At 45.5% G+C, this 17617-nt stretch overlaps 2 protein-coding genes across 4 annotated transcripts; both read left to right on the top strand.

The window, feature by feature from the left end:
* Nucleotides 1–4478: 4478 nt before the first annotated feature.
* Nucleotides 4479–6946, top strand: LOC118456039 (uncharacterized). Its single transcript, XM_087839433.1, has 2 exons — nucleotides 4479–4776; nucleotides 6475–6946. The coding sequence occupies exons 1-2, from the start codon at nucleotides 4479–4481 to the stop codon at nucleotides 6885–6887; spliced, it is 711 nt and encodes a 236-aa protein (XP_087695559.1). The 3' UTR covers nucleotides 6888–6946.
* A 2271-nt stretch (nucleotides 6947–9217) lies between these two features.
* tspan5a (tetraspanin 5a) lies at nucleotides 9218–16630 on the top strand. Of its 3 annotated transcripts, XR_015718524.1 has the most exons (11): nucleotides 9218–9563; nucleotides 9856–9906; nucleotides 10305–10451; nucleotides 10527–10697; nucleotides 11002–11127; nucleotides 11232–11279; nucleotides 11679–11795; nucleotides 11885–11946; nucleotides 13313–13422; nucleotides 15401–15426; nucleotides 15516–16630. XR_015718524.1 is itself a non-coding variant. In XM_087837880.1 (10 exons), exons 1-9 carry the CDS (start codon nucleotides 9483–9485, stop codon nucleotides 15411–15413), a joined length of 816 nt encoding a protein of 271 aa, XP_087694006.1. In that variant the 5' UTR covers nucleotides 9219–9482; the 3' UTR covers nucleotides 15414–15426; nucleotides 15516–16630. The 3 variants fall into 3 exon arrangements, 2 of the variants coding, with proteins under 2 accessions (XP_087694005.1, XP_087694006.1); XM_087837880.1 differs by lacking the exon at nucleotides 13313–13422 and having other exon boundaries at nucleotides 9219–9563; XM_087837879.1 differs by lacking the exons at nucleotides 15401–15426; nucleotides 15516–16630 and having other exon boundaries at nucleotides 13313–13593.
* Nucleotides 16631–17617: the final 987 nt, after the last annotated feature.

The raw sequence follows: 17617 nt of genomic DNA, 5'->3' as shown, positions 1-17617 counted from the left end.
ACGATTGAAAACATGATGCTGATATAAACTTTTGGGTCTAAATGAACATGTCAAACCAAACAAGCAGCTCCAAATGAAATAAGTGTCCACACAGTGTAGCTGATGTTGTTGTTGTAATAGAAGCTGTCATCTTGGATATGTTTCAGTATGAATGTTATCTCTGTCACACCTTCGTAGCTCCATCAGTGGCACCAGAAACAAAGAGCATGAAGCTGGAATAAACTGGTGCTTTCTGAAACCAGCGACACAAAGCTGTTTGTGGTTTTGGTAATTATAAGTGAGGGAACAGCAACGAGACAGCTCCAGACATGTTTGGGACACACACGCCTGCTCCTGCCAAACGTATTTAGGACAGCTCCGGTGGAAAAGGCTTCATTAACCCAACTGATAAATAGATTCCTACAGGATGCTTTAAACGTTTTCACATGCTGCCCAGTTCAGCTCCCACAGTCTCGTGTCTGGAGCTGTTACAGTGATCAATACAGCTTAGTCCTGTCTGACTGTAGATCAGGCTGAGGATGCAGATCAGAGTTGCTCAGTGTCTGAAAGCTGATCTCAACCCTCCACATTCTTTCAGTTCCTCAGGTAGGACAGCTGTCCCAGACCTCACACACTAAGCACCTTATAATCACCCTCTGTAGCAGGGAACATGCTGCAGCTTGTCCCGCATGTGTGGGAGCTGTGTGGAAACACTGGATTTCCACTGGTCAGAGCTTTTTCTGATTGTTCATCCTCAACCTCTCGATGTAGTACTACGAATTTAAGAGAAAAAGCTCCCCAAAGTGCGCTGGTCCAGATAAAAATGAAACATTTGTTTTTAAAAAGCGTGTGAAGTTACAGTGTGTGTTTTAACCGGGTAGAAAGATGAGGTGACAGCACAAAGCTGTACTTTCTGTCCTCCTGTGTAAATATGCTCCATGTACAGTCAGGACAGATTTCCAATGATGCCATAAATGCCGATCAGATGTATAACAACACACAGCAGTTGAGTAAATGATGGTCCTTTATTCTGAAACTTCAGTGAAACCCAAGTATCCTCCTGAGCCTGCCGGAGGTTTCTTCCTGTTTAAAGGGAGTTTTTCCTTCCCACTGTCGCCAAAGTGGTGCTCATAGGCAGTGTTGGGGAGTAACGGAATACATGTACCGACGTTACGTATTTAAAATACAAAATATGAGTAACTGTATTCCGTTACAGTTACCGTTTAAAAAGGTGGTATTTAGAATACAGTTACTTTGTTGAAATAAATGGATTACACGGCGGTACTTCCCTGTTTCATATTGTGGCGGGTCAGGACTGTTTGGGTTTTGTTTGACAGCTACGTTCTGTTGTTCCAGGCAGCGTTACGGTTGCCATGGTTACAGGGTGTCGCTCTCTCTCTCTGCGTGTTTCCTGGGTGAGAGAGGCCTTTTTGTTGTTGTGCTAAGCTAATAGGCAGAATGCTACAGGTATAGCTCTAAAGAATGTAGCATCATGGGCAGTGTAGTCCGTGCTGCAGGGAGAATGGACTGCCATACACGTTATGTGTCTGTGAGTGAGGGAGGGAGAAAAAGGAAAAGTACGAGCTGTCATCGAGCAGAAACGGGAGCTGGAAGCATGTAAATATAATAATAACCACTGCAGCCAAGAAGAGTGCCTGACGAGCCCAGTTGTAAGTAAGCTATTAAGACTCGACTGTACACCGTGTTCGTGTTTTCCTCTGAAACAATAAGTTCTGTTGGAGCAGCCTTTCAACGCCTCTCTCTGTCTCTGCTAGCAAAGTTGACCCAGACAACAAAGTAAAGCTAGTTTTCAGCTACGAGCCGACACAGAACCCACCGTATTAGCCAGAGGTCCCTTTACTACGGTTCGGAGCCGCGGACCTTCAGTAACAGTAATAAATCACAGCAATAGTACATTCATGTAGTTGTAAACAGCATGATAATATATTAAGTAATCCAAAGTATTCAGAATACGTTACTCTCATTGAGTAACGTAACGGAATACGTTACAGAATACATTTTGGAGCATGTATTCTGTAATCTGTAATGGAATACATTTTAAAAGTAACCTTCCCAACACTGCTCATAGGGGGTCACATGATTGTTGGGTTTTCTCTATTATTGGAGGGTCTACTGTACAATATAACTGTGTAAATAAAGTTAAATTGATTGTTATTAGAGATCCAGTGTGCCCCTCTGTCATTCCTGGTTGTCGGTCAGAGATCTTCTCTCTGTGGTTTATTCACACTGATGTAATGAATTCCTCTTATAACAGTTTATAATGTGGTGCACACAATAACTATTGATGAGCTTCACAAACTGACTGACATGCTTTGAGTTTCCAGTTTTCATTTAGTTTGTTTGCTCTGCAGAATATATAACAGCTGTTGTTCAGAACTTTTGTTTATTTTTAAAAGGTGTATTTGTTGGCTGCAGTCGTGCGATCAGACTTCCTCAGACACAGCTCAGTTCAAAGGTGCTGGAGTGGAAAAATGCTGCTGGGCTCCAAATGTTTTTCAAAACTACAACAGCCGCTACAAGATGTGTTTGCATGTCAAGTACACACCTGTAAATATGCAGCACACATCTGTACCTGCAGACAGATACTGTGTGTTAGCCTGGGGCACAGTAGCTAATGGAGCGTGATGACAGCAGTTTGCTCTGTGAGGATGCACAGAGTCTCTATAGACAGAGTCTGGACATGGACCTTATCCAACACCTTTGGACAGCCAGAGCTTATCATCCAGTATCAGTGTTGTGGATGAGATGGAGGACACACAAAGGCAGGTCAGATAACTGTCCAGGACTACACGGCACTGCACGATGCTGATGTTTGCTGTGTCGAGTCCTCTCACAGAGCTGGATGTCTCTGTGCCTGATGTGCATCAGTGTGGAGGCAGGAGTCCTGGGAAAGGTCCAAATGTTATGCAGCCTGCAGCACTTTGGGTTGATCCTCTTCCTGTTTTGGCTCTTGTTTTACAGTCCTTACACAATATATCAGCGAGACATGTTCTGTGTGCTGTCCACTCCTGAACCACAGGCTGTGGTGATCCTGTGGGATGCTGGTGGGGACACACAACCAGCTGACATGTGGCGCGTCTCCAATAAGGTCATAAAATGTTCTTAAGGTCAAACAGCATTTCATAATCCTTCCCTTAAATACGATGAAGCCGTCCCTCGTTTCTTTTCCAAGCCCAGCACACAACGCTGATGTGCTTCATTCATTCATCTCCTCATCGACATAATGACAGGACCTTCAGCCGCCAGCACTTTTTAAAGCCACGCTGTTGAAATCACAGGCTGCTAACATTTCACTAGTAGAGTAGAGTACAGCAAAATGTCCAAGAGACTCCGTATAAGTGAAGGAAGAAAGAGGAATCTGTGCACAGCTGAACATCATACAGGACAGAACACGAGCATGTTTTGTTGTCTGAAGCTCCTCTTTAAATGCACAGTTAGTAATAATTACAAGTTTTAACAGGTTTTATATGGAGCACATATCCTGCTGTATTCAAGCTCAGTGCAGTCCTCAGATTTAAGATGAATATCAGCACAATAACACAATAACATGCACACATGAAGACAGATGTATGAAAATCAAGCTAAAAAACACACAAGAACAAAAAGACGTGCAAGAAAACAAAACAAGGTCCTCCAACAAAGATCACCACTTAAACATGTTCTTACCTGAACAGCTGGCACTTCCTCCCTTCTCCTTTCAACTGCCTCATTGAAAGAATCTGGCTCCTTTCTGGGTAACAAACTCCGCCCCCGAGAGACAAGTAGAGACGCCTTCGTCCTCTTACAGCCACTGTCGGTTCAGTAACCAGAGTGGAAACACTCTGACAGCCAGTGTGTAGTAGTTTGTAATTACTGAACAAACGCACAGATTAAAGGCTTCACAGGGCACTAATGTAAAGAAGCTCCTCTGGGGTAAATATGACCTGGATAGTAGCTGCTGCTTACCTGCAGGGGGCAGCACCATGTTCCAGTTGTATTATATCATACATGCAAAGCCACACTTTTAAGCTTAAATTTCAAAACTTACATTTTAACTACTGATTTTTAATCAATTTTTAATCATGCTTTTTATTTGTTTTGGATTTTAATGTCTCTGTAAAGCACTTTGAATCACCTTGTTGTTGAATTGTGCTACATAAATAAACTTGCCTTAGTAATAAACTCTCTTCTAAAGCAGCCACATATTCATAAAGATGCTTCCATTGCATTTATTTCTGCATAAATGTATCAAGACTGAGCTATTAATGACTGGTCACATGGCCATGGTTTCCAGTGGTTGGTTGTTCAGAGCGGAGCAGCACCGTGCTTCATTAAACTCCATGTGAAGGTATTTTGGAGGGGAAGTAGCATTCCTCAGGTTCACTAAGCTCTGACAGCTCCTGGGGTTCCTGCACACACTGTCACGCTGCCGGGTGGACTGTCTGCAGCAGCGCAGCAGAAGTGCTGATATCTGCCCCTCTCGGATAAAGGTGGAAACCATGAAAGTGAGAATGGCCGGACGAATACGTTTGGAGGTTTTGGATGTGGCGCTGGGTTTCCTCCTGCTGTGCTCTGTGACGGGCTTGTTGTTGATGGATCAGCAGAGAAACGCAGAGGATGAGCAGGAGCTCGACAAAGCTATTCTGGAAATGCTGCATATCAACAAAGTGTCAGCAAGCCACCATGCTAAACCACATCCTTACATGAGGAAGATCTACCAGAACCTGGACTCGCTGGAGGTGCAGGATTTGGGGAAATCAGACGGGACGCTGGTGCAGGGGTTTCGGAGTGTCAGCGGTAAGGATTTCAAATAGTAATCCTTTACATGTTGCTTTGACAATAACGATGTAATCAAAGACCATGATCTGCAGTAAAGCAAAAAAACAGCAAGTTCCCCGTGTGTGCATGAGGAACTGGAACATGGTGTCATGTAAGGGTTCATATGTTTCATGAGCATTTGGAAAACTGGAGCACTTGCAGAGCGACTGTGGCCACAAACATGGCCGTGCAGGGCTTCAAGGTCCTGCCTGCACGTCCATCTGACAACACATGAGCTGTAAGGGTTCTTCTGCCAATCACAGTGTCAGGCTTGCAGTAATTAATATTAATGGAAATGCAGTCAGTCCCTTTCACATGTGCAAACCTCAAGTCAACATTAAAATGTTACCTTCAAAAGCAGCTTAATTAGTTGGATATTGTAGCGTTTAAGAATAATCAGAGATCCAATCCAGCAGTTTTAAGGTGGAATCTTTAGTTATCAACAGGTTAAAGCACCACATGTGCCAAAGCAGCTAAGATGAGAAACATGCACATTATTTCAGTCTGTTAATCTCACAGAGACAGTTCAGCAAATCAGCTGAAGTAGCATTGTTCAGCACAGACACTGGGAAATCCCACTGCCGCTCCACAGACCTGTAGCACAACAAACTGGTACTATAGCTGTTTTTTGAATTCCCCCTTTGTCGTGTAGACTCACTGCAGAGCATCATGTGTCCCTGTTTCATGAGTGGAGAGGAGCGTAGTGGCAGCCATGCTGTTCTGTACCATCCTCTCCCTCCTCTTCATCCTCCTCACTCCACTAATAACAACAGTACAGCTCATTGCTCAGTATAGTTATGTGAACTCATCATCATCGGCGTGGCTACAGGACAGCTTTGTAGCTTTGGTCACTTTAAATGTAGGCGTGAACATTAGCTAATAGCTGTGCTCCAGCTGAACACAGCTGGACATAGACAGGTAACATCTGGAGCTGGAGTCCAACTGGACCAGAACAGGAACAGAAGTGTTTTAACAAACTACAATAAGCGCATCAGCTCCTTGGCTGGTAACGAGCAGACGAGTGGATCAGAAGCTTTTATCATCTGCAGTGATTTTCGATACATTAGTCGATGTTTTTGATGCTGTTTAGAGGACAAATAAAAGTAAGCTGACACTTTGTGAGTCACAGCAACATCCCTGCATTATCAGAACAGCTTGAAGTTTGCTGTATTTCACTTAAGGTGTGTTTTAAATTTGCATCACTGATGTGTGTCCTGAAGTAACCTCTGCATCTTCTTTCTGCCGCAGCAACAAAAGTCTTATTATTCACGAGAAACCCTGACGCTGCATGTTTGGCCTTGAGTTTGGACTTCCTGTTCCTGTATGGTCCCTCTCGTCACTGTCATGTCCTCTGATAGTGTTTCCTTTAGTTTCTCTGCTCTTTCAAATGTCTTCAGATGCAGACAGAACGATCTTCAGATGTTTTAATCCGTCCACTGAAATCTGCTCATCGCTGCTGCTGCAAAGTGCTGCAAAGTGCTGCAAAGAGAAAAAAGAACTGACAAAGATGAGATGCAGTGCTGACTCGCCCGATCCACTGCTGATTTTTCTATTTTGTTTTTAATTCTTCAAATGAATGAACCTTTGGTGCATATTTATAATCATCTTAGAAGAATACATTAGACGGGTGGAGCTGTGTGAGTCCTTCTAACACACTCTGTATTTGATGCTTTGCAGGCCCACAGGGATGGATCTGGTTCAACATCACCAGCTTGAGCCCCTTCATGACGGGTGCAGAGCTGGTCCTGTTCAGGAAAGCCCTCCATCCTCAGCCGCTCAGCGTGTCCGTCACTCTGCACGGCGTCATCGCTTCACGAGGACGTCTGGACGAACGCCCCGTCCTGGAGGAGAGACAGCTGGCCCTTGACCAGCGGCCGCCGTCTGGCTACGACGTCTTCGATGTGTCTGCCGTGCTGACTGTGAAGCCCGTGGAGGCTCTGGGCTTCCAGCTGCGCTACACGGACGAGAGCGGGAGTCTGGTGCTCCACGAAGCCCTGACACAGAGTCTGTACTGTCTGCACAGAGGCTCTCTGAGCGAACCCTTACTGGTGCTCTACCAGGCACACCCTCGCGCTCTAACATCAGTCTAATGTAGGCGGTGCCGCCCACTTATGGCTTTAAAGCTACTTTACACATCACAGACACGTAGGAGCACGGCAACACTGAGGCGGAGCTTTGGAACATTTCTGAGGTTAAATTGTGCTCAGAGATTTTTAGGTAACGCGTAAATTTGCATTTTGTTTTTGTAAGACTGTTTAATATTAATAATGCACATGTAATTATTCCCTGGGGAACAGCTCGTGTGCTGAATCAGTATGAGGGAGCTGACACTGTCGCCTACATCAGAGGATGATGTAAACATCAGCAGCCGTCTGCAGGCGGCTCTGTTCTGTGTCAGCGGAGCTGCTACGTCAGCAGGTGGAGCTCTGTGGTGTAAAGCTGTTACTGTCTTCTTCATGTCAGCGTCTTCACACTCGCACAGATCCTCTGCCGCTCACGCCTCACATCAAACGACTGTTCCTAAATGTTCTTCTGCCTATTACATCACTTCTATCCTTTGTTGCTTTGACCTTTAACCTCTCTTGAAACTGAACTGAAATAAACCATCAGCGTAAAGAATGAACTGTGGCTGTGCTTGGTTTCTGCTGACTGTGGTTACCATGATGGAAAACTAGTCAACATGTTAAAGGAACTAGTCAAAGGGAAAATGTGTGTGAGGAAACAATATGTGTACACATTCTTCCTTGATATACACAAAAGGAAATGAAACGTTTTAAGGCAGACGACAGATCGTTGGAGAGATTTGAAACTCACTTTAACAGAACAGAAACAACACATCGGGAACAGAGAGAGAAGTACCAGCATTGTCACGGCTCGTAGGAGGAGCTGTGTGGTTCTTCTGATGTGAGGAAGCTTCATTAATGGAGGTGGCAAATACACAACGAAAAACTGAACTGGGTAAACCTAAACTGGGAAAACTAAAGAGCAAACCTTAACGAAAGATATAACAGAATAATATAAAGAAACACAAAACACCGAGTCGTCAGACTCAGGACCGTGACGAGCAGGTATTACAGGTATTGCACTGCAGTGGTTTGTATCATATCTATCTAATAGACTCCAGTTTGTGCATGTAAATGGAGAGTCCTCTTCACACACTGAGGTTAATTATGGAGTTCCACAGGGTTCAGTGCTAGGACCAATTCTGTTTACATTATACATGCTTCCCTTAGGCAGCATCATTAGAAGACATAGCATACATTTTCACTGCTATGCAGATGACACCCAGCTCTATCTGTCCATGAAGCCAGATAACACACACCAATTAGTTAAACTGCAGGAATGTCTTAAAGACATAAAGACTTGGATGGCCACTAACTTTCTGCTTCTTAATTCAGATAAAACTGAGGTCATTGTACTCGGCGCTGAAAAGCTTAGAAATATGGTCTCTAACCAGATTCTTACTCTGGATGGCATTACCTTGGCCTCCAGTAACACTGTGAGGAACCTTGGAGTCATTTTTGACCAGGACATGTCCTTCAACGCACATATTAAACAAATATGTAAGACTGCGTTCTTCCATTTGTGCAACATCTCTAAAATTAGAAATATCCTGTCTCAGAGTGACAATCGCAGCAGATGGCCCCGCCCCTCCCTGAGCCTGGTTCTGCTGGAGGTTTCTTCCTGTTAAAAGGAAGTTTTTCCTTCCCACTGTCGCCAAAGTGCTTGTTCATAGGGGGTCATATGATTGTTGGGTTTTTCTCTGTATCTATGAAGCGCCTTGAGATGACTGATGTTGTGATTTGGCGCTGTGTAAATAAAGTTGAATTGAACTGAATGTATCAATATGTGCTGGCATAAAGAACACGTGTATCAATGCCAGCATCAGCCGATGATCCAATAACTTCACATGAATCTGAAAATCAACCAGAAACATGTTTTTATTTATTCACCAGCTGTTTTAACTGGACGTGTCCACGCGGAACAGAGCCCCGTGTTTCCCTCCACAGACTCAGTGACTGCAGCAAAACATTCATTTGACTGTAATTATAGTTTTGCTGCAGCGTATGAGCTGCTGTGAGGCTCCTCGAGAGAAAGGAAACAAGCTGCAGCATTTGAACAATGAGATGTATACTGTGTATAAATGTATGTGTCGTTTTCCTCCAAACATGAATGTCAGAAACTTTCGTGGGTCTGACACTGGTGAAGTGCTTCCTGTCCGCGCGCTCTTTAAGGCTTCTCCGTGTAATCTCGGGACAGTTTCTTCGTTAAACACATTAAAGAGAATTTTCCAAACTAGTGTTTGATCTGGAATGATCGCTGGAATAACGACACGGAAGTACATCAGCGTTCCTTGGATCCTATTGGTAGACTGTCCTGCCTTTTGTGTCGTTCTAACCAATCACCTCCGACTCTCCGTCGCACTGGCCCCGCCCCCTGCCGCCTTCGTTCGTCGGGAGCGGCGGAGATGCGCTGCACTTGTCCGGCGTAGATCAGGGCCGCTGTTCGTTTCCTATCCGTGTTTCCTTCGTGTTAGCGGGTCACATCCGTCCGTGTGCCATGGCCTCTGTGCGGCCCGGAAGCCCACGGTGACATGCGTCCACGGAGCGCTGAACCTGTTCCCTCCCGCACGGCACGAACCCCGTGAAGCAGCAGCAGGCCGCGTCTCCTCCGCACCCACGATCATGTCGGGGAATCATTACAAAGGCCACGAAGTCAGCTGCTGCATCAAATACTTCATCTTCGGATTCAACATCCTGTTCTGGGTGAGCAGCTGTGCGTGGGTGACGTGTTTTTATCAGTAACGGGGGAGGCATCGATCCGTTACTCAGAGTAACGTGAGCGTTCCTGCTGCAGCTTAGTCCACAGCACAGCTAATCGGCTTTAGTGACAGCTGAGGGCCTGCGTGTGATGGACACGCACACACACACTGCTTATTGTTGCTGACACACGAGAAACGTCACAGGGGAAACCTTTAAATAACACCGAGTCAGTGACGTCATGTGATTGTGTTCGCGTGCATCTTCACCTTAATGAGATGTGGTCCGTGTCTTGCAGCTGCTGGGCATGGCCTTAGTGGGAATCGGACTGTGGGCGTGGAGCGAGAAGGTAAGTGCACACGTGACAACAACGTCATTACACTGCCTGAGACGTCAGCTGTTCCAGTGTGATGGACGCGTGCGTGACTCCTGTGAGCAGCACAGAAACCCACGCTCCTGTCCTGCAGCGTGGACAGCCACATATCAAAGCAAAGTCACGTGACCTCCAATCAAAACCATTCATTTAATGAACCGTCAGTCATTGTCCACACACGTGTGTTTGTTTTGATACTTGATTTTCATGTGAACTTTACTAAAGTCTGCGTCACAGCTGAGGCGCTCAGTGTTTCCCACGGTCATGTGACAGCATCCACACTTCAAAAAGTAGCTAAAAACTAGTTCATGCATTTATTTGTGGCCCTGTTGACCAAACCGCCTCAGACCGAGTGCTGCGTCTGTCCTCTGCAGGGGGTCCTGTCCAACATCTCATCTATCACAGACCTGGGGGGTCTGGACCCGGTCTGGCTCTTCATGGTGGTTGGGGGGGTTATGTTCATCCTGGGCTTTGCCGGATGCATCGGAGCGCTGCGGGAAAACACGTTTCTCCTGAAGTTTGTATGTTCCAAATCGTTCTCACGCATCCACATCAGCCGGCTTCAGCGTGACGAGCGTCTGCTTCTTCTGTCGTAGTTCTCGGTGTTCCTTGGAATCATCTTCTTCCTGGAGCTAACAACGGGAGTTCTGGCGTTCGTCTTTAAGGACTGGATTAAAGACCAGCTCAACCTGTTCATCAACAACAACATCCGGGCGTATCGGGACGACATCGATCTGCAGAACCTCATCGATTTCACTCAGGAATATGTAAGTACTGACGCGTGACGGACGTTATTACATCATCATCATCGTCATGCATGATCATACTGGTGTTGGTATCGTTGTAACAGCGTCCGCGTCACGCATGCATGCTAACACACGTGACGTGTCCATGAAGCTGTAAAGCTGCGGTGCAGTCTATGTGCTGGACGGTGAAAGTTTGTGTTTGACATGAACTGGATCATTTAAGGAATAGTGCGCGCTTCTTTCTGCGTATCGTCCTTGGACCGCCTCAAAGCGCGTGCTGATCGTGTGGAGTCCTATTAACAGGAGTGTTTGTGCCCGGCTGCAGTGGGAGTGCTGCGGTGCTTTCGGAGCAGACGACTGGAACCTGAACATCTATTTTAACTGCACTGATGGAAATCCCAGTCGGGAAAAGTGCGGCGTTCCCTTCTCCTGCTGCACCAAGGACCCAGCGGTACGACTTCCTCACACGTCGTTGTTGATGTTGGCGTTTGTTTGTCAGCGGTGTGGTCAGCTGATCAGCTCACGGCTAAACCGAGGATTGTTTCTCGCTTTCAGGAGGACGTGATCAACACTCAGTGTGGCTACGACATACGAGCCAAACCAGTAAGTAACTGGTAAACCAGTGAGGGGGGGTAGATCTATATGTTGTTGGCCTCACAACAACATATAGAAGGTATCATATTAAGATTTAAAATATGTCATATATGACCTCTGACCTCTTATGTATCTCATCTCTATCTATCATCTCTCATAACGCTGTTAAAGGCTCGTCTGTCACAGGTCAGGTCACGGCAGTCGTGACGAAAACGTCACGTTTGTTAAACGTGGAAACAACTTTTAGTAAACGAGGAAACAAACAATGATCTCCGAGTATCAGAAGTCTGAACGTTGCAGAGAAAGAAGGAAACAGACTCATTGTTACATTGTTACAGGTCATTTCTGTTCCTGTCATGATCAGAACCCCGGGACATGAATATTTGAAACGTGTTTGTGTGCACGCAGGACTCCGAGCAGAAGGACTACATCAACGTTAAAGGCTGCGTGCCCCAGTTTGAGAAGTGGCTGCAGGACAACCTCACGCTGGTGGCGGGGATCTTCATCGGCGTAGCGCTGCTGCAGGTCGGTGCCGCGCACCTTCGGGTGTCGAGCGAACGCGTCGTGCTCTCGGGTCCTTCGGGTTTCCAACTCTTCTTGTTTCTCATCCACAGATTTTTGGCATTTGTTTGGCTCAAAACTTGGTGAGCGACATCGAGGCGGTGCGGGCGAGCTGGTGAGAAAACGCTGCACACACACGTTTCACTGATCGGCAGCTCGAGCCACACTGACACGGCTTTGTTATTAACTCATAGCAATACTAGCAGTCAGAGCGCCCTCTGCTGGATCCACTGTGCAACATCTTCTGTACCAGTAAATGAAACGATTTGCAGACAGCTGCTGTGGCCAGTACGTGTCCACACATCCGTCAGTACTGGGAGACAGTTTTCCCAGTTTTGGGACAAACTGTGTAAAATGTGAATAATAACAGAGCAGTAATCTGACAGCAGAGCAGCTTTATAAAGAACAAAGGTTTGTTTCATTTAATCGCAGCAAAGAAAACCCGTCCTCCATCCTTTGACACACTGCTTGCCACAGCGAGCAGCTGCCACTCCCACTGTGGTAGGACGAGGACCGCAGCTGCTCGCTGTGGCGTCATGTGCTGATGTGCCAGATGTTTAGTGTCCAAACCTCCACAGTCTGGAGTTTTCCCACTTTGCTGCTTTGTGCTGTCCACGAGGCTCCCTGCTGTGATGTAATGTTTCCTGATTGGCGAGGACGACCACACGTTCCACAGTCTCCATCTTTACTCCTGACAGACGTCTGTCTCAGCTCGTTATATCCAATCACTGTTACTGGGATTGTACTGGTTACCATAACTGGTTTGTTAAACGCACGGATGGAGAGCGTCTGTTTTTGCTGTGTAAATACTCTCAGGTCTTAATATTTAACAATAACCAACCATAATGACATTTGTCTGTAAACATCATGTGACCGTACAGATGTTTGATGGTTCAGCCTCAGTAGAAATGCAAACGTACCTCTGGGAGGTGTTAAACACTCGCACAGAGCTAGGCGACCTCATGGAGGGTTCACGCTGCACTTTGATTGGTGTTTGAAAGAGTGGAGGTCAGAGGTCAGACTCACTGAGCAGGGTACTGAAGTGGACTGCTGTTCTCAGGAGTTTGTGAATCTTCAGTGAGTCAGATAAATGTGGACTTGGACACACTGGGTACAAAACGCCTTTTTTCACAGTTTACTTTGCAGCAAATGATCATCAAAAACATTCGTAAATCATTTAAATGTTCTGCAGTAAAAGCTGTCGTATTAGTGTAACAGTCAGCAAACATCAGCACAGCTTACGGCTGCAGTCTGAATTAAAGAGCAACATTTATTCATTGCAATGCTACATAACAAACCTGCATCCACACAAACACTCCTGTCTGCTGGAACACCTGTTTGTTTTCATAGCTCGACAGTTGTAACGTCACAGTTTTATCCTGCAGCTCTGACGCATGAATCAAGTTCATTCAGTTTGTTTAGGGACAAAGCTTACTGAGCTTCATCATCACACTCATTCTTCCTCCTCCATGCTTCATCAGGGTGCCCCCCCCTCTCTACATGCGCCGACTCCCACCGTACTCCAGCAAGAAAGCGTCGGCTTACTACTCGTGAGACACTCGCACACACACCGCATGTGTGTTTGTCACCGGTGGGTGTGATGGATCCATGTGGACACTTCTCTTCTCTTGAGCTTTGCTGTGTGATCTGTGTGCTGTTTAAGGTGCAGCTGTGGGGTAGTCATGTGACCCTAACAGTGTCATGTGACCCTAACAGTGTTGTGTGGAAGCAAGAATGTGCCACAATACTCATGATTATTATTATTATTATTATTATTATTATTATTATTTAAAAATAAATGTGTATTTATAACAAATATATTTTATTAAAAAATTCTAAAAAATAAAAATTATTAAATGAATAATTCTTTAATTAAAATGAATGAATTCACTTTCGTATTAACACCGAACTGCTACTAATCACTACAAACTGATGTGCGTGTATGGAAACAACCCCACCAGCAGCTAGCATATTAAAGCTTTGTTAGCACGTCACCTGAACACGTACGTGTGTCCCACGATCCACACGCTGTATTTCAAACCAAAGCCTGGCTCTCTTTGCTCTCCATGCAGCATGTCCTGTTGTTTTAGTGTAGCGGTGTTAGCTAGCTGTAGTTAGCAACACGTTAGCGACGATCTGTCCTGGTTTTAAAGTGCCACAGTTAGAAATGAAATACTGATATGATTTTGATCACACGCATAACGACGCCACGATGAACAGAAACGCAGGAATCCACGTGCCAAACAACCTGAAAAAACAATGCAGGAACTAGCTAACAGCTAGCATGTTTGGCTACAGTAATTGGAAGTGAAGCATGAATAATCTGACATGATGTCAGCACATGTGCTGTTAGCGGCACAGTCACAGCAAACTTTCTCCAAACGTGGCTCCTGTTGTGCTAAACTGCACAAACCCTGTAGCTGCATCTGAATGCTACCAAAGCATGCTAATGTTAGGTTGTGGTCAGTGTTGTGCCCACAACATTCAGCAAACCTGAGGTCAAAGGTCAAACTACACTAATGTATTTACTATTTACTGTGTGGTAGCATAGCAGCTGACGTTTAATCAGAGTATAGCATCACGTCAGTACTGTTTGCTGTGTCCTAGCATAGTCTGCAGTAGTAGACAGGACTGTACGTCCGTAAACCATCAGCAGGACCAGTATTTGCTTTATGCAACGAGGAACAGGATGACCTCTAACTGGCCACTGTGTAATGTCTCTGACCAAACAACAGGCTTCATGAGGGCGGCCTCCAGTGGACTCTGATTGGCCTTTGCCATCGAATACCAGAACTGGCAGGTCCACCAGTGGGGCCCTGTGCTTTTCATAGATTCACCCTGAGCATATGTGAAAGACATGAAAAGGGTCTGGAGAGGCCGTGGAAATGTTATGCTGCCTGTGACATCCATAACATGATGGAAAAGAGTTCAAACCAACAGAAACTGAAGAAAAAAGATGAAATAACGATCAACAATAGTCCAGGGAAATTAATAAAAACGTTTGTTTGCAGCAGAAACAGCTGTTTGACCTGCAGGAACAAAGCAGGCTGTCAGGGTCCAGCACAATGCAGGGCCTTCAACATAAGCATTAAGATGTTCAGACCAATGCTGAAATGAACTGGAAGCCCGTGTAATGGTCTAAGTGCAGGTGTTTTATTGTGCTGTGAGCAGTCGATGTAAACGCATCATTTCAGGTAAAACAGATCAGAGGTTACATCAGGTACAGGTGTAACTCAAACATGTGGAGTAAACATGCTGTTCATGTTTGACTGGACCCTGTTTGTCAGCGTCCAGTCAAACTCATAAGGATCAGTTGTCTGTTACTGAATGTGCAACATCGTCAGTCTTTAACAGTACTGAGTGAAATGATACTACTGTACATGAGAGATGCAGTCATGGTCAGCGGTCAGAGTTCGGGCACTTTCGAAGCCGTAACCTGTGATTGCTGCAAAGTCTTGCAGAAGCTCCTTGGTGGTGTCTCCCTCAGCCTCCTGTCACCACAGCAGGCTTGTTAGTGACGATGGCACTGAGTCGTTACTAAACGCCTCTGTCTGTCTTTTCCTTTCCAGTTTCTTTACCTAATGCAGCGTTTAAGGTAAACACTTAAACTCAACCAAACTTACACAGTTGATATAAAAGCAGATGTGACCTCTAATATGTTTTGTCCTTCTTCCCCATGATCAGCTCCAGCACCGTCGGGGACCTGATCACGGCACCATCCCTTCACTGAACCAGCACCTTTGTTCCAAGGCACTAATATGTGAAATGACTTGTATATAAACACTGTGAGTAACTACTGTACAAAGACTGAGCACTGTTAGCATTCGCAGCGCTCCAGGTTTGATAGCTACACGTAGAGAGTAGAAGTTTTGATAATGTTTTTGATATTAGATATTTTTCACTGTAGTCATTACGAGCCATCGTTAGGACTGCGGCTCGAGCTCCTCACACTCAACCACTCGCTCCTGTAGCTTTGCATAAGTTGACTGCAGCACCGTAGGGAGGAATCTGTTTGTGGATATCTTTGCATACTGCACTGACAGCAGCTAAACATGCTGTAAATACACAGTACGAATGAAAGAAGGGATCACCTTAATGACTTGATTCTCTACTGAAGAAGGGAAGTGTTTGAGGTTGTTTCATCACCACCTTGTAGCTCTGCAAGCACTGCAGTGGATAGCTAAACTCCTCCCACTGCCCTACCCCTGCTCCGGTGTGACACCTCAGTATTCTTTAATCGGCTCATTTCAGATATAAACCAGTTTTAGTGAAGAACCTTAGAGCTCGTTGAGATCAGACTCACTCAACTTTAAAAACAGAAACCGTTCTTCTGTTTAAAGAGGATTTATTATTTGTTCTCATCTTCTTGGATCTTTTTAAAGGCAGCAACTGTAGCTTCTCTCAGTGCTGCTCAGCTCAAAGGGAACCAGTTCCCATGGACTCGTGAGAAAATACCCAACTTCACAGTATTTTTAAAACAGCGGTCTCCAACCTTTTTTGCACCACAGACCGGTTTATGTCCGACAATATTTTCACGGACCGGCCTTTAAGGTGTCGCAGATAAATACAACAAAATAAAACCAGTACTGGTACCGAAAAAGAGAAGATTTATTCATAACACACGAGAAAAGACCCAGGGAAACTGAGTTAGCGAAGAAACTGATTAAAAACTCTGAAAACCATGAATTTCACACCCGAGTCTCAACTTTCGCAGCCCTCCACGCCTCACGGGTCGATGGTCGGTCGGGGTACCCGCTGTTTTAAAGCATATTTACGTTGTGGGACAAAGAACAGACACATTTGTACTTTGTTACTGTGTGGTGCAGACAGTTCTGGTGTTTTATCTGTTTATTTTATGGATCCTACTAACGAAGCTAACAGCACTGGCTGACACTGGCCTCCACCCTCTCGTCTATAGAAGCTGTGGCTCCTAACATGGCTGCAGCCCAAACCTCCACTTTTAGGCTTTAGATTTCAAAACTGTGACACCACTTTTTGTCTGTTTGATATCATCTGTGGAAACTACAGACAAGGAAAATTATTTAGAAAATGTTAGCACATTTCAGTTTGCATCACAAACTAGAACAGCTGATCTGAGACTCCAGCTGGGCTCAAAAACAAAGCTACACGTGACTCCGCCCAAAACAAACCCTGATACTGTTGCTCAGTGAAGTCGCAGTTTTGGATACAAAGACAAGAAAATGATTCTAAAACCCAATGAAAACGACCTGTTTAGTTACAGTAACTAATGATGAAGGACAGAGACGTTTAAAGAAAGTTTGTGTTGTTGGACAGTTCCTCGCTCCGTCACATGTGAATAAACGAGGCATGTTTTACATGTTTTCAGGTGTCACTCTGATTATACTCGTTGGTTTGTTGTGTCCTGACATAACATTACGCGCCGTCTCGTCCCCGACGCGACGCCGCGCGCCGTCTCGTTCCCGACGCGCCGTCTCGTCCCCGACGCGACGCCGCGCGCCGTCTCGTTCCCGATGCGACGCCACGCACCGTCTCGTTCCACATCTTTACTTAAACACTGAGTGAAGTTTGGTGAAAATAATCATCCTCAGTGTTTCATACCCAGCGTTTTTCACTTGAATCAGGGGTGTCCAACTCCAGGCCTCGAGGGCCGGTGTCCTGCAGGTTTTAGATCTCACCCTGGGTCAACACACCTGAATCACATGATCAGTTCATTAACAGGCCTTCAGGACATGTTGAGGAGGTGATTTCGCCTTTAAATCAGCTGTGTTGGATCAAGGACACATCTAAAACCTGCAGGACACCGG

This window comes from Neolamprologus brichardi, chromosome 3, assembly GCF_056152115.1.
Source record: "Neolamprologus brichardi isolate AB-2024 chromosome 3, ASM5615211v1, whole genome shotgun sequence".
Lineage (NCBI taxonomy): Eukaryota > Metazoa > Chordata > Actinopteri > Cichliformes > Cichlidae > Neolamprologus > Neolamprologus brichardi.
Note: the sequence above shows the minus strand (reverse complement) of the source record. Positions and strands in the feature narration are given on the sequence as shown.